This window comes from Cryptomeria japonica, chromosome 7, assembly GCF_030272615.1.
Source record: "Cryptomeria japonica chromosome 7, Sugi_1.0, whole genome shotgun sequence".
Classification (NCBI taxonomy): Eukaryota; Viridiplantae; Streptophyta; class Pinopsida; order Cupressales; family Cupressaceae; genus Cryptomeria; species Cryptomeria japonica.
The window spans coordinates 772,498,972-772,519,805 of NC_081411.1; the positions used below are offsets into that span (position 1 = coordinate 772,498,972).

The window sequence follows — 20,834 nt, forward strand, 5'->3', positions numbered from 1 at the left end:
AAAAAAAAAAGGTGGTTCTAAATGGTTTGGTCATGTGCAAAAAGACTAGTGATTTTGTAATTGAGAATGGTTTGATGGAGACCAAGTTTAAGATGAGGTTTTTTACCTAGAATTGGTGGTTTGGTTTCTCAAGCATTGCTGAAAAGTTAGATCAATTTTTTTTGGCTAATGATTGGGCTGAGCAACCATGGGTTGTTGAAGCAAATATTTTACCTTTACATGGCTCTTATCACTATCCAATCAGTCTTATTATACAAGATGAGTTTGCACCTCCTAGGTGCCCCTTCAAGTTTGAGATGACGTGGCTCACGGTAGATGGTTTCAGAGTACTGATTGAAGTTTGGTGGAGGAATGCTCCATTTCGCTTTGGGAATTAGGCCTTCGTTTTCTTTAAGAAGTTACAATTTTTAAAAGAGTGCTTAAAAAAATGGAACAAAGAGAAGTTCAAAAACATCTTTACCGAGAAATACTCGATTGAAAGGAAATTAGAGGATCTTCACAACACAATAATTCAGTGGGTATGTCTGCGGCTGATTTTGATGAGGAAAAGTGTTTGTATCACAAATATAATTAAATTTTGTCGAAGGAGGAAATTTTTAGGCAATAGAAATCTCATGAAACATGGTTAGAAGGGGATATAAACACCAAATTCTTTCATAACTCGGTGAAAGCAAGAAGGTTTAACAACAAAATTTTCTCTATTCAGAACCAAAATGGTGAGTTAATGATGGATCAAAAATGTATCCAGGAGGAGGCTGTTAGATATTTCCAAAGGCTTTTGTCAAATGAGAATCCGCAAATTGAGAATAATGTTGGCATTTGGAATGTAATACCAAATTGCATTATGCAAACTCAAAATGATATGCTAATGAAGTCTATTTCTTTAGAGGAAGTGAAGGAGGCTCTCTTTGCTTTGGGTGGAGATAAAGCCCCTGGCCTAGATGGTTTCTCTGTTGTGTTTTTTCAAAAGTTTTGGGATTTATTTGCTAAAAATTTAAGGCTTGTTGTAGAGGAATCTCGCGTCGGTGGATTTTTGTTGAAAGACTTAAATAACACTTTTGTTGCTCTTATTCCCAAGAAAAATGAGGTTGTATCTTTTGATGATTTTAGGCCCATCTCACTGTGTAATACAATATACAAAGTTGTTTCAAATGTGATAGCCAATAGATTGAAAAGAACTTTGGACTCAATCATATCTGAAGAGCAAAGTGGCTTTCCCCCGAAGAGGTCTATTGCAAAAGGCATTATAATAGCTCATGAAGCTATTCATTCAGTTAAAACTGCAGGATTATATAGGATGATTGTTAAACTAGATATCAAAAAGGCTTATGATAAGGTTAGATGGGATCTTTTGTTTAAAGTTCTCCAGAAGTTTGGTTATTGTCAAAGATGGATTGAGTGGGTCAAGGGTTGTATTTGTACCCCTCAATACTCTACCTTGGTGTATGGTAGCCCTCAAGGATTTTTTTGAATTTTCGAAAGGGCTCGAGCAAAGGGACCCAATTTCCCCATTCCTTTTTATCATTATGTCAAAAACCTTAGGGCGGTGGATTTCAAAGAGGAGGTGTGACGATACCTGGAAAGGTATTAAAGTGGCTTAAGGGATAAGATCAATCTATCATTTACAATCTGTTGATGATACTCTTCTATTAGGGAAGGCCTCTTTTCAGAGAAGCTCAAGTAATGAAGAGCACTTTAGATAGCTATAGTTGTTTCTTTAGTCAAATGAACAACTAGAGAAAATCTTAAGTTTTCTTTTTTAACACCTAGTCCAAAAACAGAGGGAAATATCCAGAATTTTAGAAATGAACATTGGAGCTTTACCAGGGAAATATCTTGGCATCCCTCTTTTTGGAGGGGCAAGTCGTTCTTCTATATGGAAAGGTCTGGTTGACTGTTGTTTGCAATGGATGGATGGGTGGAAGAGTAGGTAGCTTACTTTGACCGGTCGAATTTTGATGTTGAAGGATGTGATTTCGGTGATCCCTTTGTACTCTATGATGTGTATGAAGATCCCTCTCAAAGTTTTAAAAGTTATTGAGTAGAAGATGAGGAAGTTTTTTTGGAAAGGTGCAAGAGTGGAAGACAAGATACCGCTTCTAGCATGGGGATAAAATTTATAGATCAAAGCATGATGATGCCAAAAAATTGGCAAGAAATTAATGAAGCCATGGGTGCTAAATTAGTTTGGTTCATTTACAAAAATCTGAATCAACTATGGGTTAAAATTTTGAGGGCGAAATACCTAGATAGCCAAGATGATCAACAACTGTTTGGAATTTTATTGTCTCGTGTAGAAGAATTATTACAGAGCACATCTCATGGCAAATTGGGGATGGGAAACATGCAGATTTTTGGTTGGATTCATGGGATGGGTTGGAAGCTTTAGGAGGTGATTGAAATTTGGATGAGTTTAGGAGAATTCTTTGTTTATAATGGAGGATGAAAGTTAGAGATTACATGGAACCAAAATTGGTAGATGGCATAATGGAGTGGGGGTGGAAATCAATGGAGAATGTTTTGGGAAATGCTCAACATAGATGATTAGTTGAGGATATTTTTTAGGGCAAGGAAGATCTTTTTAGTAGAGAAGGAAGATAAGGTGGTGTGGTGTGGAGCAAAAGATGGTAATTACTTAGTTAAAATTGGCTATCAATTCATTGACAGAGTTGGAAGAGAGGAGGGGTGGCCGACGAGTTTATGTTGGGGAAAATATGTCTTCCCAAGGCAAGAGCCTTTGCATGGTTGGCCATCAAAGGCAAAATTCTCACTGGAGAGAGGAGGAGAAAAATGGGTTTTATGGGCCCTACAAAATGTGTTTGTACGACAAGGCGGAATAAAATGTTGATCACTTATTGTTGAATTGTGAATTTGCTAGACAATGTTGGATGATGGTTTAGCCAAAATTGGAGTGGTATGGGCCTCTACCTACATTATTGAAGGATGTTTTCTTTGAGTGGCCAATTTTTAGGAGGAAATCAACATTTTCATGTGAGTGGAAGATATGTCCTTCAATGATAGTCTGGGAGATTTGGAAAGAAAGAAATGGGAAAATTTTCAAGATAAATCAGAATCTATAGACATACTCTGCAGTAGAATTAACACAGTTATTGAGGAGGTAGTCGGAGCTGCTGCTTCACAGCTTCACCTTGAAAAGGTTGAATTTTCGAAGGAATATAGTCAAATTCAGTAGTGTTGGCCGAAGATAGAATTTCGGTATGTTCATGGGCTTTGTCGGGTCAATCGAGTTGAGATCCCGAGATGTGTAGTGAAATGGGTGGCTCCTCAACAAGGATGGTACAAAGCAAACTTCGATGGAGCATCAAAAGGAAATCTAAGAGTCTTAGGGCAAGTTTCATAATCAGAGGCTGGATGGGGAATTTACCTTGGTGATGGGAGCAAAATAATTATCGGAGGGAATGGACAATGAGGCTGAGGCTAAAGTGGCTATGTTGGCCATTCAGTGGGGTATAAAATTGGGAATTCAAAACTTACACCTAGAAGGTGATTCCCTAATAATTATCAATGCAATAATTAAAAGAGAAGCTCAAGCATAGCACCTCAATAAATTTATTATTATTGCAAATGATTTTAAAAAAATTAATAATTATTGCATTTCATATGTGCGGAAGGAGGGAAATGAAGTACCTGATATACTTTCCAAGTGGGTGACATCATTTGTTGAAGTGGATGAAATTCATGTGGAGGATTTTCGAGATCTCACGGAGGATGATCTCGGCAAAGACATACGTTTTGGCATTTAATTACCATAATTACTCAGCAAGGCCAAGAATGTAGGGAAGGTGATGGAGTATTATTTAAGGATGATCATGCCCATTTGTGGTTGTGTCCTATAGTTATTGATGTCAAGGTGTCAGTGAGAATGGAAGCAACTTTTACGCTCTACACGTCCAAGTAATAGTTGGCGTTTGTAGGCGATGTCACTGCTAAATGAATCAAATGCATTTTCAAGTTTGGAGACGAGGTGTTTGTGCAAATAGTGGAAACCCTTTTAGGTGCGTGCTTTCTAAAGACCATGCACAAATACTACATGAATGTTGATGTAATGCAAGTAGTTTTACATATTGAAACAATTCTTAAGCAGAATCTTAGTCCAACTATTCATACTAGTCTTACATGTCATATTTGCAATTAATATAAGTAAAGTAAATGTTTTTTATGTAATGTTTATGGGATAAAGCTCTACAAGAAACTTATGTGGTATCTACATGAATCACCCTATAAAAAATGATATGTACACATGCATATATACCATATAAAGTGAGAAGATCTATCCTTATTCTATTTTAAGCATACTTGAAGGCTATTTCCTCTTGATTAAGATGGAGATAGTGGGGTCCAAGCTCACCATAGAGTCACATCATAGACGTTCAAGTGCTTTGGATGGGCAACAAGCCCAAAAGTTGTATAGGTGTAGATATTATTTTTAACTGAGTCATAAAACCAATAGATCTTTGTCTAAAGACATGTAGCTCAATTAGTACCATTTCCACCTTATAGGATTTGATGGCATGCTCAACGATTACTATTGTTTAAGCTTTACTCACTTATGTGAATTTCCTTGTATGGAGCTACAATATTGTTTGGGAAATGAGTGTATAAGCGTGGTATGGTACCTAAGTATTGTTGAAATCCGATAGCTAGATCGGATTATATGTGAAATAAATATGAGCAAATTTACTTACATTGGGCTGGGCCCAAAATTGCCTTATTGTGACTTGTAAAAGCACTAATCGGACCCTTATTAGAGCACTAAAATAAAACATATCGTGCTCATTGTATATTGTAATCAAACCCAAAATTGGGTGGTAAAGTTAAAAGTGAAAAATATAATTAATAGCCAACTTGGAAAAATTGTAAAAGATGAATCTTGTATATAACAAGATTCATCCTAGTCCAAAATTAAATCATTATTAAGGCAATCTTCTTCATATAGCGAATTTTGTTTTGCAACTCAGCTACATCCTTTCAAGTTAGTGAATTATCCTCCAAGCTCAATAAAGTTGTCTTCAAGTTAGTGAATTGACTCTCAAGTCCAGCAAGGTGGTTACCAAGCACAATGAAGTGGTTGGCAAGCCTATTGAAGTCATCCTCAAGCCTTTGTTGTCTTATCCAATGTGCTAGTTGATCCTCAGAAGTCTGGAGCAACAACATCACTTCAGTAATCTAGGAGGGTTGAATTGGGCTCTAATTAGAGAACTAAATTAGATAAGTGATGCTTGTAATTTTGCTCATATATTTTTCTTCTAGGAGAGAGGTTTTCCGAAGGTATTTGTGTGTTTTGTGTTTGTTCTTCATTGCATTCTGATTTTCTGTTATTTATTGTTAATCTGATTGCTAAAATTAACAAGCATGTGATCCATGTATTATCATCTTACATTCATGAGTGTTGATGTTGTGTAATGCATTGTCTTCCTACATATATTTATGTTCTCATTTGTTCTTGGTGTTCTAAATAATGTGGTGTGATCTTGTTGTGTCGAACTAATTTTTTGGTTTGTTAGTGATAATGTGTTACGAACTTTAGCTCCTGTATATGTTTCAAATCTATGTTTCATGTGTGTGCTTAGAGAAAAGAAAATAACTATCATGCCACTTTTGGATTATAGTTGGAGAGAAAAGAGACTTCCTTTGTGTCCAATTCAATGCCTTCCCCATTTCAGCTACAAATGCTTGGAGAAAGGTTTTAAACAAAAACTTATTCATATTATTGGATTTGTAAAATCATTTATAATGTAGCAAATTTGGCTAGATGGACTAATGTCCCCATGTATATTTATTAAAGGGTTGTAATTCTTGACCTTGTTATATAATTGATATAATAAATTGTATTTGACAATACCTTCTAGCATGCATTTGATTTGTCCCTAATTAGAGTTATTTAAATGTTACTTGAAATGATTTATATTAATTGCTTAGTTTTACAATATTGTTCATGAAAAGGAAATTCTTGTCATTTTTTTAGATTTGTTACATTGATTACATTTCATTGTACAATAGATACTACATTGTGCATGAATGATAACTTCATGCTAATAGTTTACAAATTTTCAATTGCAATCTAGTCTGCACAAAGTCAAACCTGCAAACTAAATACAAAGTTCCAAAAAGGCCTAGCTTTCACAAAGTCTCAAAATGGAGGGGCAAGGGCATCAAAGACCTTGATTTAGGGATGGCAAGGAGATGTCAACTGATTAGGGACTGAAGGTGGCACCCCAATGGAACCAAAGGGCAACACCCCTCACCTAAATTAAGGCCTTTAAGACCACAAAAACTTTATGGCACATGCTATTCCATAATTTGTTTTTGTTTTTATCCAACACAAGGTTTTCACTATTTTAGTATTAATAATCAAATATTCATTTTTTTATCCAACACATAATTTCACTATTTTAGTATTTCTAACCAAATATCCATTAATATTCATTCATCAAAGAATTGATTGCGATGTTAAGCAACTAAACAATCTTAACGATGAGTTGCAGGTCTTAATGATGAGACTTGCAGGTCCTAGTGATGAAACTTTGAGGGCAAAGCCTCTCCTAAGTCATTCAACCACATCACTACCTTAGTTACACCCTAAGGAGATAATCATCCTCAAGGGCACCATTATTTGCAGTCCATTCAGAATCTGGATTGATCTTGTTGAGGTCAATCGGCAATCTTTATTTGGAACAGCATGTTCTTAATTCGAATTTCAATATATTGCTACACAAAAAGAATGTACCACTCAATAATTAAGTAGCTAATTGTATGCCAAATCGCGCAAGGTTCTTAAGAGTACATGACAGTTCTTAAGATTACTATTGCCGCTTCACAAGATAAATAGATATGTCGGTGGTATAAATATCACATTATAATTTTAACCTCGTAAACCTTTGTTTTTGATTAAAAAAGCAGCGTTAACTAGGGCACTGACCCTTAACAAAGAGACCATAATCCCTCGTAAACCTTTGTTGATAAAGAATAGGAATGCAATTTTGTTCGCTTAGGCTTCACATGATATACCTTAAAAGATGAAAAGAAAAGTAAAAAATTACAGTTTTGTCGAAGTAATCCATGATGATGGCACTAACAAATGATGGTCCTTTCCATCAATGTACTTCGAAGCAGAGCGTTTCTTCATTATTCATTTCAAGACCTTAAGATAGTATTTCTAATTTAAACATGAGAACAAGGAATGGATATGTCGTGAACTATTTTCAACAACTATACCGGACCAGTGTTCTTTACAAAAATTTCATGGATGTTGGTCTCGCTTGGGTAGTTTCTTTTTTATTTTCAGGACAATCAATAACCCCTTAAAAAAACTTAACTATCATTCAAAATATAATAAAAAAATGTAGTTTCTGCGGATCAAACCTCTTACCCCTTGAATGAACACAGCGCTTGATCTGCATTATGAAATCCGGTAAAATGGTAATAAAATCTAATGCAGGAAGAAGCAAGAGTATAATGCCTTAGCCGCACAAAATATGCTCCATATACGGAATAGGGAAGTAGAATTTGTCCAAACAAATGACTAACGTGTTATAACCCTACTGCACATAAAAAAAAAAGATGAGAGTCACTAAAAATTGGAAATACTAGCCAAGATTCAGACGTTTTCAAAAATTTAATCAAGATTAATTGTTGGAAATAGGTAGTAAAAAAAAGTAGTTAACTGCAAATTCTTTTTAAAATGGCGTTTTTTAATTGGCAGGGTAGGAGGAGTAGAATTAGGGACTGTAGCCACACGAAATATGGCTTCTAAACACGAAATATGCAGTAAAATTTGGCCAAACAAATGACTAATGTATTAAACGCTAGTGCACATTAAAAAAAGATGACCCAGTCACAAAACATTGTACTCAAGATTCAGATGTAATTTTTGCAATTTAATCACGATTAATTGTGGAAAAAAGTGGTAACTATTGTCGACCACAGTTTTTATAAAACATGTTTTTATTTATTTGGTGAGGTAGCAGAGGGAGAATCAAGAAAAGTAGTTATTCGAAATTAATCACATTTTTTTCACAATTTTGGCTTCTAGATTAAGTATCAAAAAGCAACAACGTCAGAAAGCCCTTACATGCTATAACAGGCAAGATGGGTTTCAAAACAGCCTGCAGAACCAGATGAAGATAACCAAGATGGAGACAACTCTTCTCCCTTACTAAATAGCTGTAGCAAAACCAATAATACACTTGTAGTCCAAGAGCAGGATGATTGTTATAAAATGAAGAAGAGTTGCATTCGCTCTATGCCTATTTGCAGATTAAGTGGGGGGTTGAACCCACATCCGAAAGGTCGGGATTCGATCTATCCTAACCTTCAGAATGCATCCGGCTAATCTTATCTTTGTTCCCCCGAGGCTCCAATACCAGCCTAACAAGGTGGTATTGAATAGGGTCAAGGAAACTCTCTTCTTGTTCCAGGACTCTAATTTATAGTACATAGCCTATAACTGTCGGTCCCTATCTATCAACGACCCCTATCTATCCGGCTATAGCTCCTGACCTGAATCGATAAACTCCAAGCTCCACTGATGGCCCCTACTATTCTATGGCATCATCAACCTTATTATATGATTCGTGTTAGACAAACAAGCAATAAGTAGGCATACATGTTATATGCTTAAAGAATCATCATATATGTTCCTTTACCTGAGAATCAAGAGATTCTCATTGATGTAAATGAGGAAAAACACCTGGGAGAATAATTAGAAATACAGACGGATAACTTATTAAAAATAAGAAGATTTGAGAAGAGTCTAAGTAAGAATGTTTCATCATATGCAAGAAGATGATTGAGAAGAGTCTAAGTAAGAATGTTTCATCGTATGCAGAGAAGACAACTGCAGATTTTGTTTTTACAGTCAATAGCAGTTCAGAAAAATAAATGCGTGTTGCAAGTTGAGAGATTAACTATTCTATAAGCCAAAGTTCCACATGGACACATCTCCTCCCCTCGATCCATTGACCTTGTCAAGCAAAGAATTAGACCCGACACAGTGTGTAAACAAACAGAAGCATGCAGACAACTGCCTTAGTACAATTAATGACTATTTCAAAGAGTGTGTCAGTTGGACATTGTTAAGAGGAATAGCCATAAGCCAAACAGCATCATTTTTATTGTACAGGGGCTAATGGGCTCATTTCAGGACAATGAGCACTATATAGAGACATTAAATTTTCTAGGAAGTGCTTCACAAAACAGCTGAAGGTACAGACCTCTCTCATCGATGTTGATGGTGCAGACAGAATGGATATGGTTGCTTTCCAAGATCAGGTCATTCCATTGTCATTCCACAATGCTAACCAATTTGAAGCACAGTACATTGCATATTGCATGGATGAACAGGGTTGACTCCACAATTTCAGATGTTTCATAGCTTCAGTTTTGATTGTGCAGCCATCAATTCGATTAAGAACGGTATATAGAAGTCCCTCTAGCTGAAGTATCCTGTTTTGTAAAACAATGGCCTCAAATCATCTGATGCATAGAGAATTTATAATGAGCATGATAAATTTGAGTTAATACCTTAACGCCAAAAAGAAGCTTGTAAACAAATCAATTCTCCAAAAATAAGCAATACACGAGGTAAGAAGTTTTTTAATTACACTGAAGCAAGCAGCATCTTTTATTAGTTATTACAGTCAAACAAATACTATAGCATGTATTGCAAAGTAAAAAGAAAGTAACAAACAAGCAGACCTGTATATTGATAAAAAATTCTTGAATCAAATTCCGATGTCTGAACTTAAAAACACCAGCCACGTATGATATGCAATTTAGTTTCATGCTTTGGTTACCCATCCTTTATGAAGAATTCAGATTATGCTGTGACAGGATAGAAACCCAAAGTTAGATGGGAACACAATTCAGAATATACAACCATTTTTGCTTTACTTAAACTAACTCTAATATCTATAATTACCCTTGTTGAAAGGTGGCTTGCAGACATTTCGGTTAAGTTTCTCCAAAATGGTCCTAGCAGCAAATGAAATCTTGATTCAAACATCTCTATGAAACATTAGTATCATTTCACCATGCACCTGGAGCACTTTGTACAGTAAGAAAGTGTGGCGATTGGATCATCATCTTCTCTAACAGTAAATTGCTTCAAAGACACAGGGATTGGGCAATTGTCCGAATCAATCTTAAACCTTTCTTTTACCCACAATCTTCCTGGGTTTGTTCAGTCTATCCATGAGCCTGTTGTACATACCAAGATCATGAATAAAATCCTTGTCCAGCATCTCATTGACAAGGTTGGTACCCTCATTCACCCTCCCTTGCTTGCAAAAACCATCCAACAGTATATTGTACGTGACTGCATCACAGTTCCATCCTTTACTCATTGCCAACAGCCTAAGCTCCTCAGCCTCAGCCACTCGACCCATGTTGCACAATAATTCCAACACTAAATTCCACGTAACTCCATCAGGAAGAATATCACACTCCAACATTCTCCTCAACACAGTCAATGCCTCTTCCACCTTACTTGCTTTACAAAGACCATCCAACAACGTTGTGCCAGCAACAACGCTTGGCACACAGCCTGCATCCCACAATCCACTTACAACCTCCAGAGCACTCTCCACCTTTCCATTCTTACAGAGAGCCTCCACAAGATTAAAGTAATCAAGCCCCACCGGTACAACTCCTCGTCTCAAAAACTCCTTCACCAACCCAACCGCAGCCTGTGGCTCCCCCTTCTCAATTAAGCTCTCAAACACAATACCATACGTTGCAACTGAAGGTACACAACCCAAACCAACCATCTCATAACACAATTCAATCCCCTCTTTTACCCTCTTCCTCTTACACAATCCCCTAATAAGCGTATTATAACTCACAACGTTAGCCCTACAACCCCGGGCTCTCATCTCCTTCAAAACCCTAAAACCACTTTCCACATCCCCAACCCTACAGACCAAATTAATCAATATATTAAAAGTATAAACATCCGGCAAAACCCTAGACCTAATCATATCCTCATAAAATCGAAATGCATCCTCTGCTTGCCCTAGTTTCCCAAACCCATTTAAGATAATATTGCACGCCACTACGGGGGCCTTCCCATCAATTAATTTCTTCATTTTCTCGAAGGTCTGGATAGCTTCTTCCATCTTACAAACCCTAGAATAAGAATTAATTACAGATATATAAATGGGCTCTATCCTGGGGCACGCAAAAATACCTGGGGAGCACGGGCACGGTGACTTGGCCATGTGGGCAAGGATGTCTTGCATCTGTGGGAATCGATCCTGCGACGCCAAGGTTCTTATCGTCCACTCGTATGTCGTGTGGTCGTGCCTGAAACCTTCCTTATTGCTGGCCCAGCTGAAAACTTCTGGAATATAGGTTTTGTAATGTGGATGGAACTGCATTTTTTTCAGGACTCTCAGGAGATCATTGGGTGTGAAGTGGGGGCGCAGATGGGCTCTGAAGAATTTGAAAAGGGCATCATTTTCATCCTGAGGTTCCGAAAAAGGGGTGAAGTATGAAGGTTTTGACGTAGGTAATGTGGAGAATGATGGAATTATTAACGAACTTTTGCAGGAAGTAATGAGCAGAAGAAAAGGGCGCTTTGTTGCGATCATGGATGCGGGAACGTGAGAGGAGAACGGAATGGGCTAATCTATCATTTTTTTTTTCCATTTTTACAGTAATGGGGATGAATATTTCATGTTGATCTTGTATTTTGCAAATTTTGAAAATCGCAAGGAATGTCATTTTATGTCGAGATTAGTGGGATTTGAACAACTCATAGGCTTCCTCAGCACACCTCTAAAATCGAAAAAAATCGAATTGAGATGGTTACTTTGGAATTTTGAATATCAAATTTATAAATTATTGTTCATCCAATCAAATTACAATTTTAGGATGATTTAAGAAAAATAGAAGATTATATTTGTAATTATATTTAGTTTATGTTATTATCTTGCTATTTGAAAAGTAATTTTTAATCATTTAGAAAAATTACTTAATAGGAAGGTTGAACCACAAAATTTAGTTTCAAATTATGACAACTTGATTAAATGATATTGTAAATAGATTAAAATTTAACTTTTGATGATTATATTTAATAAATGTTTAATCATAATAATGTCTTGTCATTTGAAGAGTAATTTTAAATAGAAAATAATCATGAAAAATTACTTAACAAGTAAAGTTGACTATCCGCTTTAAGCTTAAGTGAGATAATGAATCGAGTACTATAATTAAACTTTATGAAATATGTGAAAGAATGAATGAGCAATAAATATAATTTGTCTTCTTGGACTTTCTCGCTCTCTACTATGTCTCTATTGTAATGCCCTTTTGTTTGCAACCTTGAGAGTGTTCCCATGTCATCATTTTGTTAACAAGTGTCATACCTTATGTTTTATGACACCACTTTGCTTTGGGAAGCATGTCATTACCCATAAGTGACTTGTTGTCATTCCAAGTAGTAGAGGGTTTGTAATCCCTAGTAAGGCAACCTCTTGTGAAGGTTTCCCCTTGTGTTTTGATGTTCTTTAATGTTGTGATTGAGTGGATCGAAGGTGAATATGCCCTCATCCTACTCCTTGTCTCGTTAGTCGTCTAAATGAGGGGTATTGCTCCTAGTTGTTCCACTATCTTTAAATGAGGGGTATTGCTCCTAGTTGTTCCACTATCTTAAGTGTGTCTTGGTATGGATTTGAGGTTGATGATTCCCTCATTCTATCCTTGTGGGGCATTGTGAGGGAATGCAATCATGGTTTAGGACTTGATCGTATTTTAGGTGTCATTTCCCCCTCTCAAAAGTTCATCATGGTGACTTCATCTCACAATTGGTAAGTATTTTGTTGGTGCCACCTTGCTAACTAAGCGTGTCTCTATTTTGATGAATTTCTTGGACTATGTAATATCTTATAACTCACCAAGGTCTCACAATTCTTATCATCGTAGGATTGATACCTAAAACCTTCAATCATGTAATTGTGAATTAAAGCCTCCTACAAACTTCTTTTTTTGTTCTAATATGATTAAGGCCAATGTGTTTTAAGTCATTTAAAAGTGACCATCATGAATAGTCATTACACTAGTGGTGATCATTGTATTAATGGTAACTTTATAATGTAAATTAGTAAAAACAAGGCAAGGGAATCCCCTTGTTTTCGTCCCATGAAATATCATCCTCATTTGTTTTGGATACTAGTAGAGAAATGCTCTTTATGTCCATCAAGGAACTCGGTAAACTTATGCAACTTATCATATATATCAAGAGAACTAGAAGTGGTTAGTAATATCCTCCATGAAGAAGTTGAAGAATTGTGCGGCTATGGGATAGGTGCCCATGTTGGAGCCACGTGAAATATTATTTTATTATCATGTATGTTGTCTATCTATTATCATGGGCATGGGTTTTTGCAAGTGGTTTCTTGCCTCTTATTTCAAGATACCACAATGGTTTTCCCTCTTGAACAAGTTTCTATAAATAGGAACCATGAGATGGTAGTGTTATGTTGAGTTCTTGTAGGTCATAGGGTGATGCCAAGTTGATCAAAGGATAGTATTGAGGTGTATTATTGTATATCTCCTTATTGTAAATTAATAATATACTTGTCCTTTTTCTCATTTGGAGCATTTTCCCAAAAGAGTTTATTCGCGTAAATTCAATGTCTCTTATGGTTTGTTGATTTCTATATCAATGTTGGATGTTTAATTGTGTAATCTCGATTTGGTAATCACCTCAAGTCCATAGGGGGATGGTTCAGGGGATAGCTCCAAGGTTAGGGTTTTTCCTAAACTTGTTTGACCTTCCCTCTTCAGTATGCTTCTATCTTAGGCTAGAATTTGCATTAGACATCTACAAAAGAGTATAAGAAAACTTGATAATGTGTATCTAATAATGATGTCAAGTTATGCTAATAGGATCTAATGATGTGAACAATAAGTATCCGTATTTGTTATGGATGGTCCACTTGTTGTAGATATGTGTCTAATTTTGGGTTGAGTTTGGAATAACATTCCTTAATATTGTCTATACCATTTATAGGAAAAAAAAACCATAAATATTATTGAGTAAGGTCGAATGTTTTTCCCTTGTATCCTTCTGATAAAAAAATATGTTTCTAAGTAGTGTGATTTGGTTAACAATTTGAATGAAGTGAGTGGCTTTAATTAATTCATAGTCGATATTTTGTACATATATATGTTGAGTAAAGGCCAACTTAAGCAGGTCCAATGTGATTACATGTGTTTGTAAAATTTTAACTTCAAACCTATAGGACTCCATGTATAAGCCATTGAATTACTTGGTTGTGATAGACATATAGAGGTACACTTTACCAGTACTTGTAAACCCCTACAATGTGTAGATTGTATGTACATGGCTATAAGACCCCCACATGTCACAATTGGGTTTGATATGCGAGCAATTGGTAAATTGTTATTGGACCAGGCTAATGATGAATGCCTAGAGCTACTATTATATCTTATGGACTAGTCAACATCCACTTGTATCACATAGATGAAGGATTGTTAGAAACAATTGAGTTTGTTGTTACCCCTACCATATAGGAGTTGATCATTGTATCAAGAAGGTTAGCAAGCTATCACTTATAGCACATAAGTGATTGATGTTAGATGTGACTTATATTGTGAAGGGGGTTAGTTGGCAATATCACCAAGGCTACAAGGTAACATATGCCAAATATTATTTCTTCCTTGATGGACAGACTTGTCATTGGTGGCCTAGGAACAATAGACATCAAAATCCACCAACTCAATAGTTCAATGGACTATAGGAATCTTGTTAATTGTCTTATGTGAAGTGTTTGTTACACTTACTCCTTATCCAATGATGATCACAAGTAGTATATGATACTTGCCATTATCCTAACTGGGGCAAAAGATTGGGGAAAAGAATGGGAGCCTCAATGTAGTATGGGATGCATCAACATTCCTTTTCTAATTGCTATGCACTAAAAGGGTAAGTGTTTGTCATTCATAGTGTACATGTCAATCACTCACTACATATATATTAGTCATTCATTGTGTAGTTGTGTAAATAGCCTCGAGTATTGTGCACATTGTTATATCAATTCCCTTGCTAATGATGACATCAAATAGTATAAGATGCTTTATTGTCATGATAGATGATGGCGTATTGGGAAAAGGATGAAACCCACAATGATATTACTATTCTAAATGAGATATTCTTGCGAGCTTATATCTTAGAGAACTAGGCACTGGGATGATGTATATAGTAGGTTGCATCCACTTTCATGGTATCAATTGTTCTCTATTTAAACATGTGATGTATGTGAAGATCGTTGGCATTGGATATATCTGATGTATGGTTAAGCTAGTCACTATTATACTTATGATGTGCATATGAGTTAGTCGATATTGTACCAATGATGTATGTATGAGCTAGTCACCATCATACCTATGATGTGTGTATGAATTAGTCATCTTATGTATAGGTGATGTATGCTTGAGCCAATCACTATGTGAATTTGGGATTATGGAATGATATGGCCCCTATGTGTATTTATCTGTGTGTGTTTTTGTACACCAATAATTGGTATAGAACCAATAGTTAATTGAATGTGGCATTATCATTTGAGTGTAGTAGACTAATTTAAAAGTGTAAGCTTTAATTAACAATTGTGTTTTAAAAACAAGATTAGAGATCTCATACAAGATAATGAATTCACTATATCATTGGTGTATGAACTAAAAAGCCTCTAATTCCCAAAAAGAGGATACGTGGGCAAGGTCATCATAAACTAAGCCTCAATTTTTGTTTGGCTCTAAGGATGGCCCTAACAATTGGAACTTACCACTTTCTCATGTAAACTTTTGAGTGATGGTGTAGTGTTATCACCATGACAATGGTTGATTAAGTTGGTATTGTTATGAATTGAACAAAAAAAAAAGAAAGAGTAATATTAGCTTAGGGGTGCTTATTGCGAGAACTTATCAAAAAATGCACAAGTCTAATCAAGAGCATATGGTTGTTCTAATGTACGATGTATTTTTATGCCCTTGCCAACATGATCCCAAACATTATGGAATGCTTGTTCTTCCAACTACTTAAATCTTTAGCTTTGTACCCTTTTTACACTCGCAAACTCCTTTATATCCCTCCTTCAATTTAACAACTAACTCTCCTTACTAGTAGCCACTAACTTTCATCTTTACTCATTGATCTCCCATCCCAAGTGTGGAGCTTGCAAGTCTCAAAATTAAGGTTGTCTTAGAAGTTAGTTTCATAAGGATGTGATAAACTATCAGAGTACAATGTTTAACATTAGATTATATAATAAATTTAATAAATAGTTAAACAGAAACTTAAATAAATAATATAAGAAAACAAATATCTATTAAATAATCAATAATTAATTGTAATGAACAAAAATATATCATCAGATTATATGACTTGTTTAATAGACATATTTTAAATTTTAAATATCATTTAAAAAACTATTTAGTCTGAATTCAATTAAATTGCCACAGCTAAAATATTAAAAATATAATTTACTTCCATTGATAATAACGTGGTTCCATAAAATTTACATAGAAGGCCACAATAAAAGTTGCATCCAGCCCCCATAGCCTCACTCTGCCTCTCATCTATTTATGGGCAAGGAAATAGCCAATACAGCTCAAAAAGTAGAAGATATTTTAAGAGTACAAGTTGGTTAGAACTGAACTCTGAGAAAACAGAATAAAACATGTTCTTAGTTAAATGTCTTAAAATTTCTTTACAAAACTAGTAGCCTTGCAGTTAGATGCACATTAAGAATGCACTGATAAATGTGACCTTGCTAAAGCTAAAACGCATTACATCACAGAGTAAACCCTTGGATGTCAAATAAACTGTCCATGCATGCATATTATACAGCATTAAACCCTAACTGTAGCACATCGCATTGCATTCTTACCAGCAAATGCTCTAAATACAGTAAAAAAGGAGGAGATAATAATTAGCAAACAAGAGAATTGAGGCAAGTTATTCTTTTATATCAAAAAAGGAATATCATATCTGATAAGAACAATTCATTTCCTTCTGCAGAATGGGTGAAAAGCTAAATACTTAAGCTAGAACATGAATAAATTCAGAGTACATGCTAAACACAAAAACAAATTCAGAGTATGTACTAAACTCAGAAACAAATTCAGAGTGCCCTGATTCCTCCAAAAAATCCAGATCAGCGAATGTAACATCCAAATCTGTTTCATGTAACAGCATGAGCTTGGATGTCCAAGAAGAAATAAATTACATTAACCTGTCTCGTGTTTTGCAGCTGATTTAAAAAATTAGTTCGAGAGACTATCATCTAAGTTATCCTTCAACAGGCCTAAAAACCAAAACTAAAACTGGGTTTTTGCACCATCAATGTCACTGCGACACAGGAGCCAAACGAAAACTTCAACATCAGCTGTTGTTCAAAACTCAAGCTTCCGACATACAGAGCCTAAACTTGTACCTCGAATAGTCATCTTTGATCTTGTCTTTGTTGGCGCTCCAGGGCACGCACCTGCTGCACTGCTAAGAGCTTGATATGTAACTGGAGTGGATGGGGTACTTTGATCTTGCCCAATAGATAAGCCATTCTCCTCATTGCTGCCTTGGGTACAATTCATATTAGCATCTTCACACTGCTTTGAAAGAATTGCTTGCAGGAATGATCCACACATTGCTTCAACAAAAGTTTCTTCAAGCAAAGCATCCTTCATGGCTGAATTCAAAGGCTTATCATCACTACCCACAAGACCCTTCATACAGTGCTCTTCTACAACAAGATGTTTATCATAATCCAGGTCTAAAACACGCACCAAGCCTGATCTTGACCTTGAAGACACATTCAGAACTCCAGCAGAAGCCTGCGATTCATTTTCTTGATTCAAAATTTCAAGTGAGGCTGCAAGTGGGATTTTGTACTGATGTTTCAGTTGAGTTTCTTCAGCCCGCAACAGAGCTTGTGAAAGATGTGGACAATGTAGGCCTTTATTTGCCAGATTCGGTTCAGTGCTACCATTGGAACCCAAGCTGCGGTTTTCATCCCCTGTATCTAGGCAGTCATCAAAGTAGAGGACACGAGCTACGCTAGAAATTGATTCCTTACTTTTACAAACCTTCTTAGGGCTGCTGGGCTTATCGAAGGGACAGTCATTTCCATCAATATCAGCCGCAAAACCATCAAATACCTCTCTTGTTTTGTAGGGTTTCTTGGGTGCAAAAATAAGCTCTTGACGACCAGCAGCAAAAGGGTCAAATGTGTTAGTCTCTGGAGTCTCAGCAGTGCTGCAGGTTTTCTCCCCCTCAAACTTTTCGCTCAATTCATCAGAGCAACACCTATCAAACTCACTCTTGTAACATGAATGGCAAGAAATGTCAGTCAATGGGGTAAGGCTAGATGCTTTAGCCCTGGCACTTTCTCTGCATGTAAGAGGTGTCACAGGTGCCTCTGGCATGGAGGAGGAAGAAGGACAGGGAGAAGACAATGGGACGCCCAATGTAACCCTGTCTTCTAAGCCCTCCTTCAATGTGGCCCTCTCCTTAATCCCGGTCCCCTCTGCAGCCATCACATATGAACTAACACCCAAGCTCAGATCTGAGATTTGGTGTTTGGGGCAGAGGGCATTTGATCTGGGAATACAGTTAGGAGTTGAGGGCAGTGGAGATTTCATTGTGCAAAACCCACCTTGCAGAAACTTAATACAAACTGAAACACCCAAAAACAAACTTCACTTGATTTTCAAAATGAACAGTATTTATTCAGCAGACCTTCTTAAACACCACATACCTTAGTTTTGAAACAGCTTAAATCAATGCATCGATACCCAAAGCAAGATTGTCTGTCCAATGTTGATATCCAGCAGGTTTTCCGGTACTGATATGATGTAATGTGATGAGCTATGATGCTTTTCTGCAACAAACTTTTGAGAATTTTTGCATTCAGCAGCAAAAGATTAGAATTCCTTTCTTGGGTTATGTATGGAATGGCGGGAGAGTTTCAATTCTTCTAGTATTCGTAATGTGGGCATCTTATTATCTGGCTTCCCGTGTCATTGGAGAATGTATACACAGGTTGAACTGGTCAAATTTAAGATATCGTTATGTGGGTCATGGTCATAGTCTTAATGGTTATATATTCAATAGGTATACTCCACTTCTCTTGGATGGCGTGTCCAGTGCAGGGATGTGTAGATGCATCGCGTGAAGCCCAACAGCAATATTTGATTTACATAACAGATTTTTAAAACTTAAATAAGATTTATACTCGTAAGGTATAAGGATTGAGTTTTTTTTAAAGGATTTTTCATGACTTGTATGCATGAACGAGAGCAAATGTTTTATTATTATTTTTCTATTGGTTGTCTTTTTGTGTGCTTGGTTTCAATATAAAAAAATGTTGAAGAAGGGGATGCAAGTTTTTATTTATTCAATAAGTTATTTTAGAAAAAAATTAGAATAATCTACTTAAATCTATATAAATTAATAATTAGATTTATAGGCTTAGTAGATTTGTTGATAACTTTTTTATTAAAGTAAATATTAGTTATTGGATTTATGAAGATAATCTTGAAGGTCTATACATTGAAGAAATGCGTAGAGATAAAATATGATTAAGAACCTTATAATGGAATGTATATCTCTACTAATCTTATATCTCTCTAAATTGAAATATGTGCATGTTGTATCAAAAATGAAATGTGTATATTTTATCCTTTGATTTTCTTCCCTTGAATTTAATTTTCTTTTTCCCCTTAACTTAGCTTCCCTACTTATGTCCCTTGTTCTTTGTTGCCTTCCTCTCCTACCCCTCTTTTTAAGTCTATTTTTGTTATCTAATTCTTTGTTTTCATCATCTTGATGATGGATTGTAGTGTAATACAAAACATTGATACCAAAATCCTATACCTTTAATTCTACAACCTATATTTCTAATGCTAACATGGATTGTGAAAAGCTAATACCAACATAAGAATATATTAAGGATAAATGATTTCTCATGATTAATCAAATTAAATATTTAAAAATAGAAGATGATACAAAATTTATGTAATTTATAAATCAATTGCTTATAGGATTGAAATTACTACAATAGTTCTATGCATTTTACAACAAAATTATAAGAAACTTGTTTGTGGCCTGTATATGCATTAAATATAATCAAATCCCTTATTCATTTTTATATAATCCTCCATAGAAACAAATATAATTGTTATTGCAAAGTAACAAAAAAAATTAAAATTCATGTAAAAACTAAATATTACATGAATGACCTCTTGCATACCACTATAACCCAACAAAGAAATATTATAATAAACTCCACAAACTCATGAACTCCCTCAAAAGAGTGGTAAATTCTTTACTTATTTTCAATTAACATATGAATAGTTTGTTATAACCTATTACCATTACAACACTTAAAAAAATCTTTTCGTGGTCAATACACTTGTAGAAGACTTACAGAAAATAATTTTTCTACCTAATGTAATTATCCATAAGCGTCTTGTATGACCCATCCCTTTTCTACAAATACCCAACCAATTATTTTCTTCACTAGATAGACTTACACATCTCAAGCTTCGCGATAATTACCAAACTTTATTGAGCCAATTCAACAATTGTGTACACCGCTTATAAGAAAGGGTGCATGTGTACACTATATAGAGTAGGTACTCATGCCCATTAACAAACTACTATTGTTTCTCAAAGTTTTTGAATGATATTTGGAGATGGTGAATGGTACTTGAGACATTGTATATGGACTTCAAACAAAACTATAGTAAAATAATTATATTATCAAATTCTTTATCACATTTGTAGATATCAAGTT

General features: G+C 35.5%; 2 protein-coding genes across 3 annotated transcripts; both read right to left on the minus strand.

Moving 5' to 3' along the window:
- Window positions 1-8,809: 8,809 nt before the first annotated feature.
- On the minus strand, window positions 8,810-11,755 carry LOC131063466 (pentatricopeptide repeat-containing protein At2g36240). 2 transcript variants are annotated; one of them, XM_057997273.2, is made up of 3 exons: window positions 9,941-11,755; window positions 9,718-9,843; window positions 8,810-9,465 (listed from the first exon to the last, which is right to left on the minus strand). In XM_057997273.2, exon 1 carries the CDS (start codon window positions 11,607-11,609, stop codon window positions 10,164-10,166), a length of 1,446 nt encoding a protein of 481 aa, XP_057853256.2. In that variant the 5' UTR covers window positions 11,610-11,755; the 3' UTR covers window positions 8,810-9,465; window positions 9,718-9,843; window positions 9,941-10,163. The 2 variants fall into 2 exon arrangements, with proteins under 2 accessions (XP_057853256.2, XP_057853255.2); XM_057997272.2 differs by having other exon boundaries at window positions 8,810-9,495.
- A 5,360-nt stretch (window positions 11,756-17,115) lies between these two features.
- On the minus strand, window positions 17,116-19,132 carry LOC131063467 (uncharacterized). The gene is made up of 2 exons (XM_057997274.2): window positions 18,795-19,132; window positions 17,116-18,713 (listed from the first exon to the last, which is right to left on the minus strand). Exon 2 carries the CDS (start codon window positions 18,676-18,678, stop codon window positions 17,434-17,436), a length of 1,245 nt encoding a protein of 414 aa, XP_057853257.2. The 5' UTR covers window positions 18,679-18,713; window positions 18,795-19,132; the 3' UTR covers window positions 17,116-17,433.
- Window positions 19,133-20,834: the final 1,702 nt, after the last annotated feature.

Bases quoted from the DNA above. Each gene is read 5' to 3' on its own strand.
- LOC131063467 (XM_057997274.2), bottom strand. From the start codon at position 18,678: ATGAAATCTCCACTGCCCTCAACTCCTAACTGTATTCCCAGATCAAAT.
- LOC131063466 (XM_057997273.2), bottom strand. From the start codon at position 11,609: ATGATCGCAACAAAGCGCCCTTTTCTTCTGCTCATTACTTCCTGCAAA.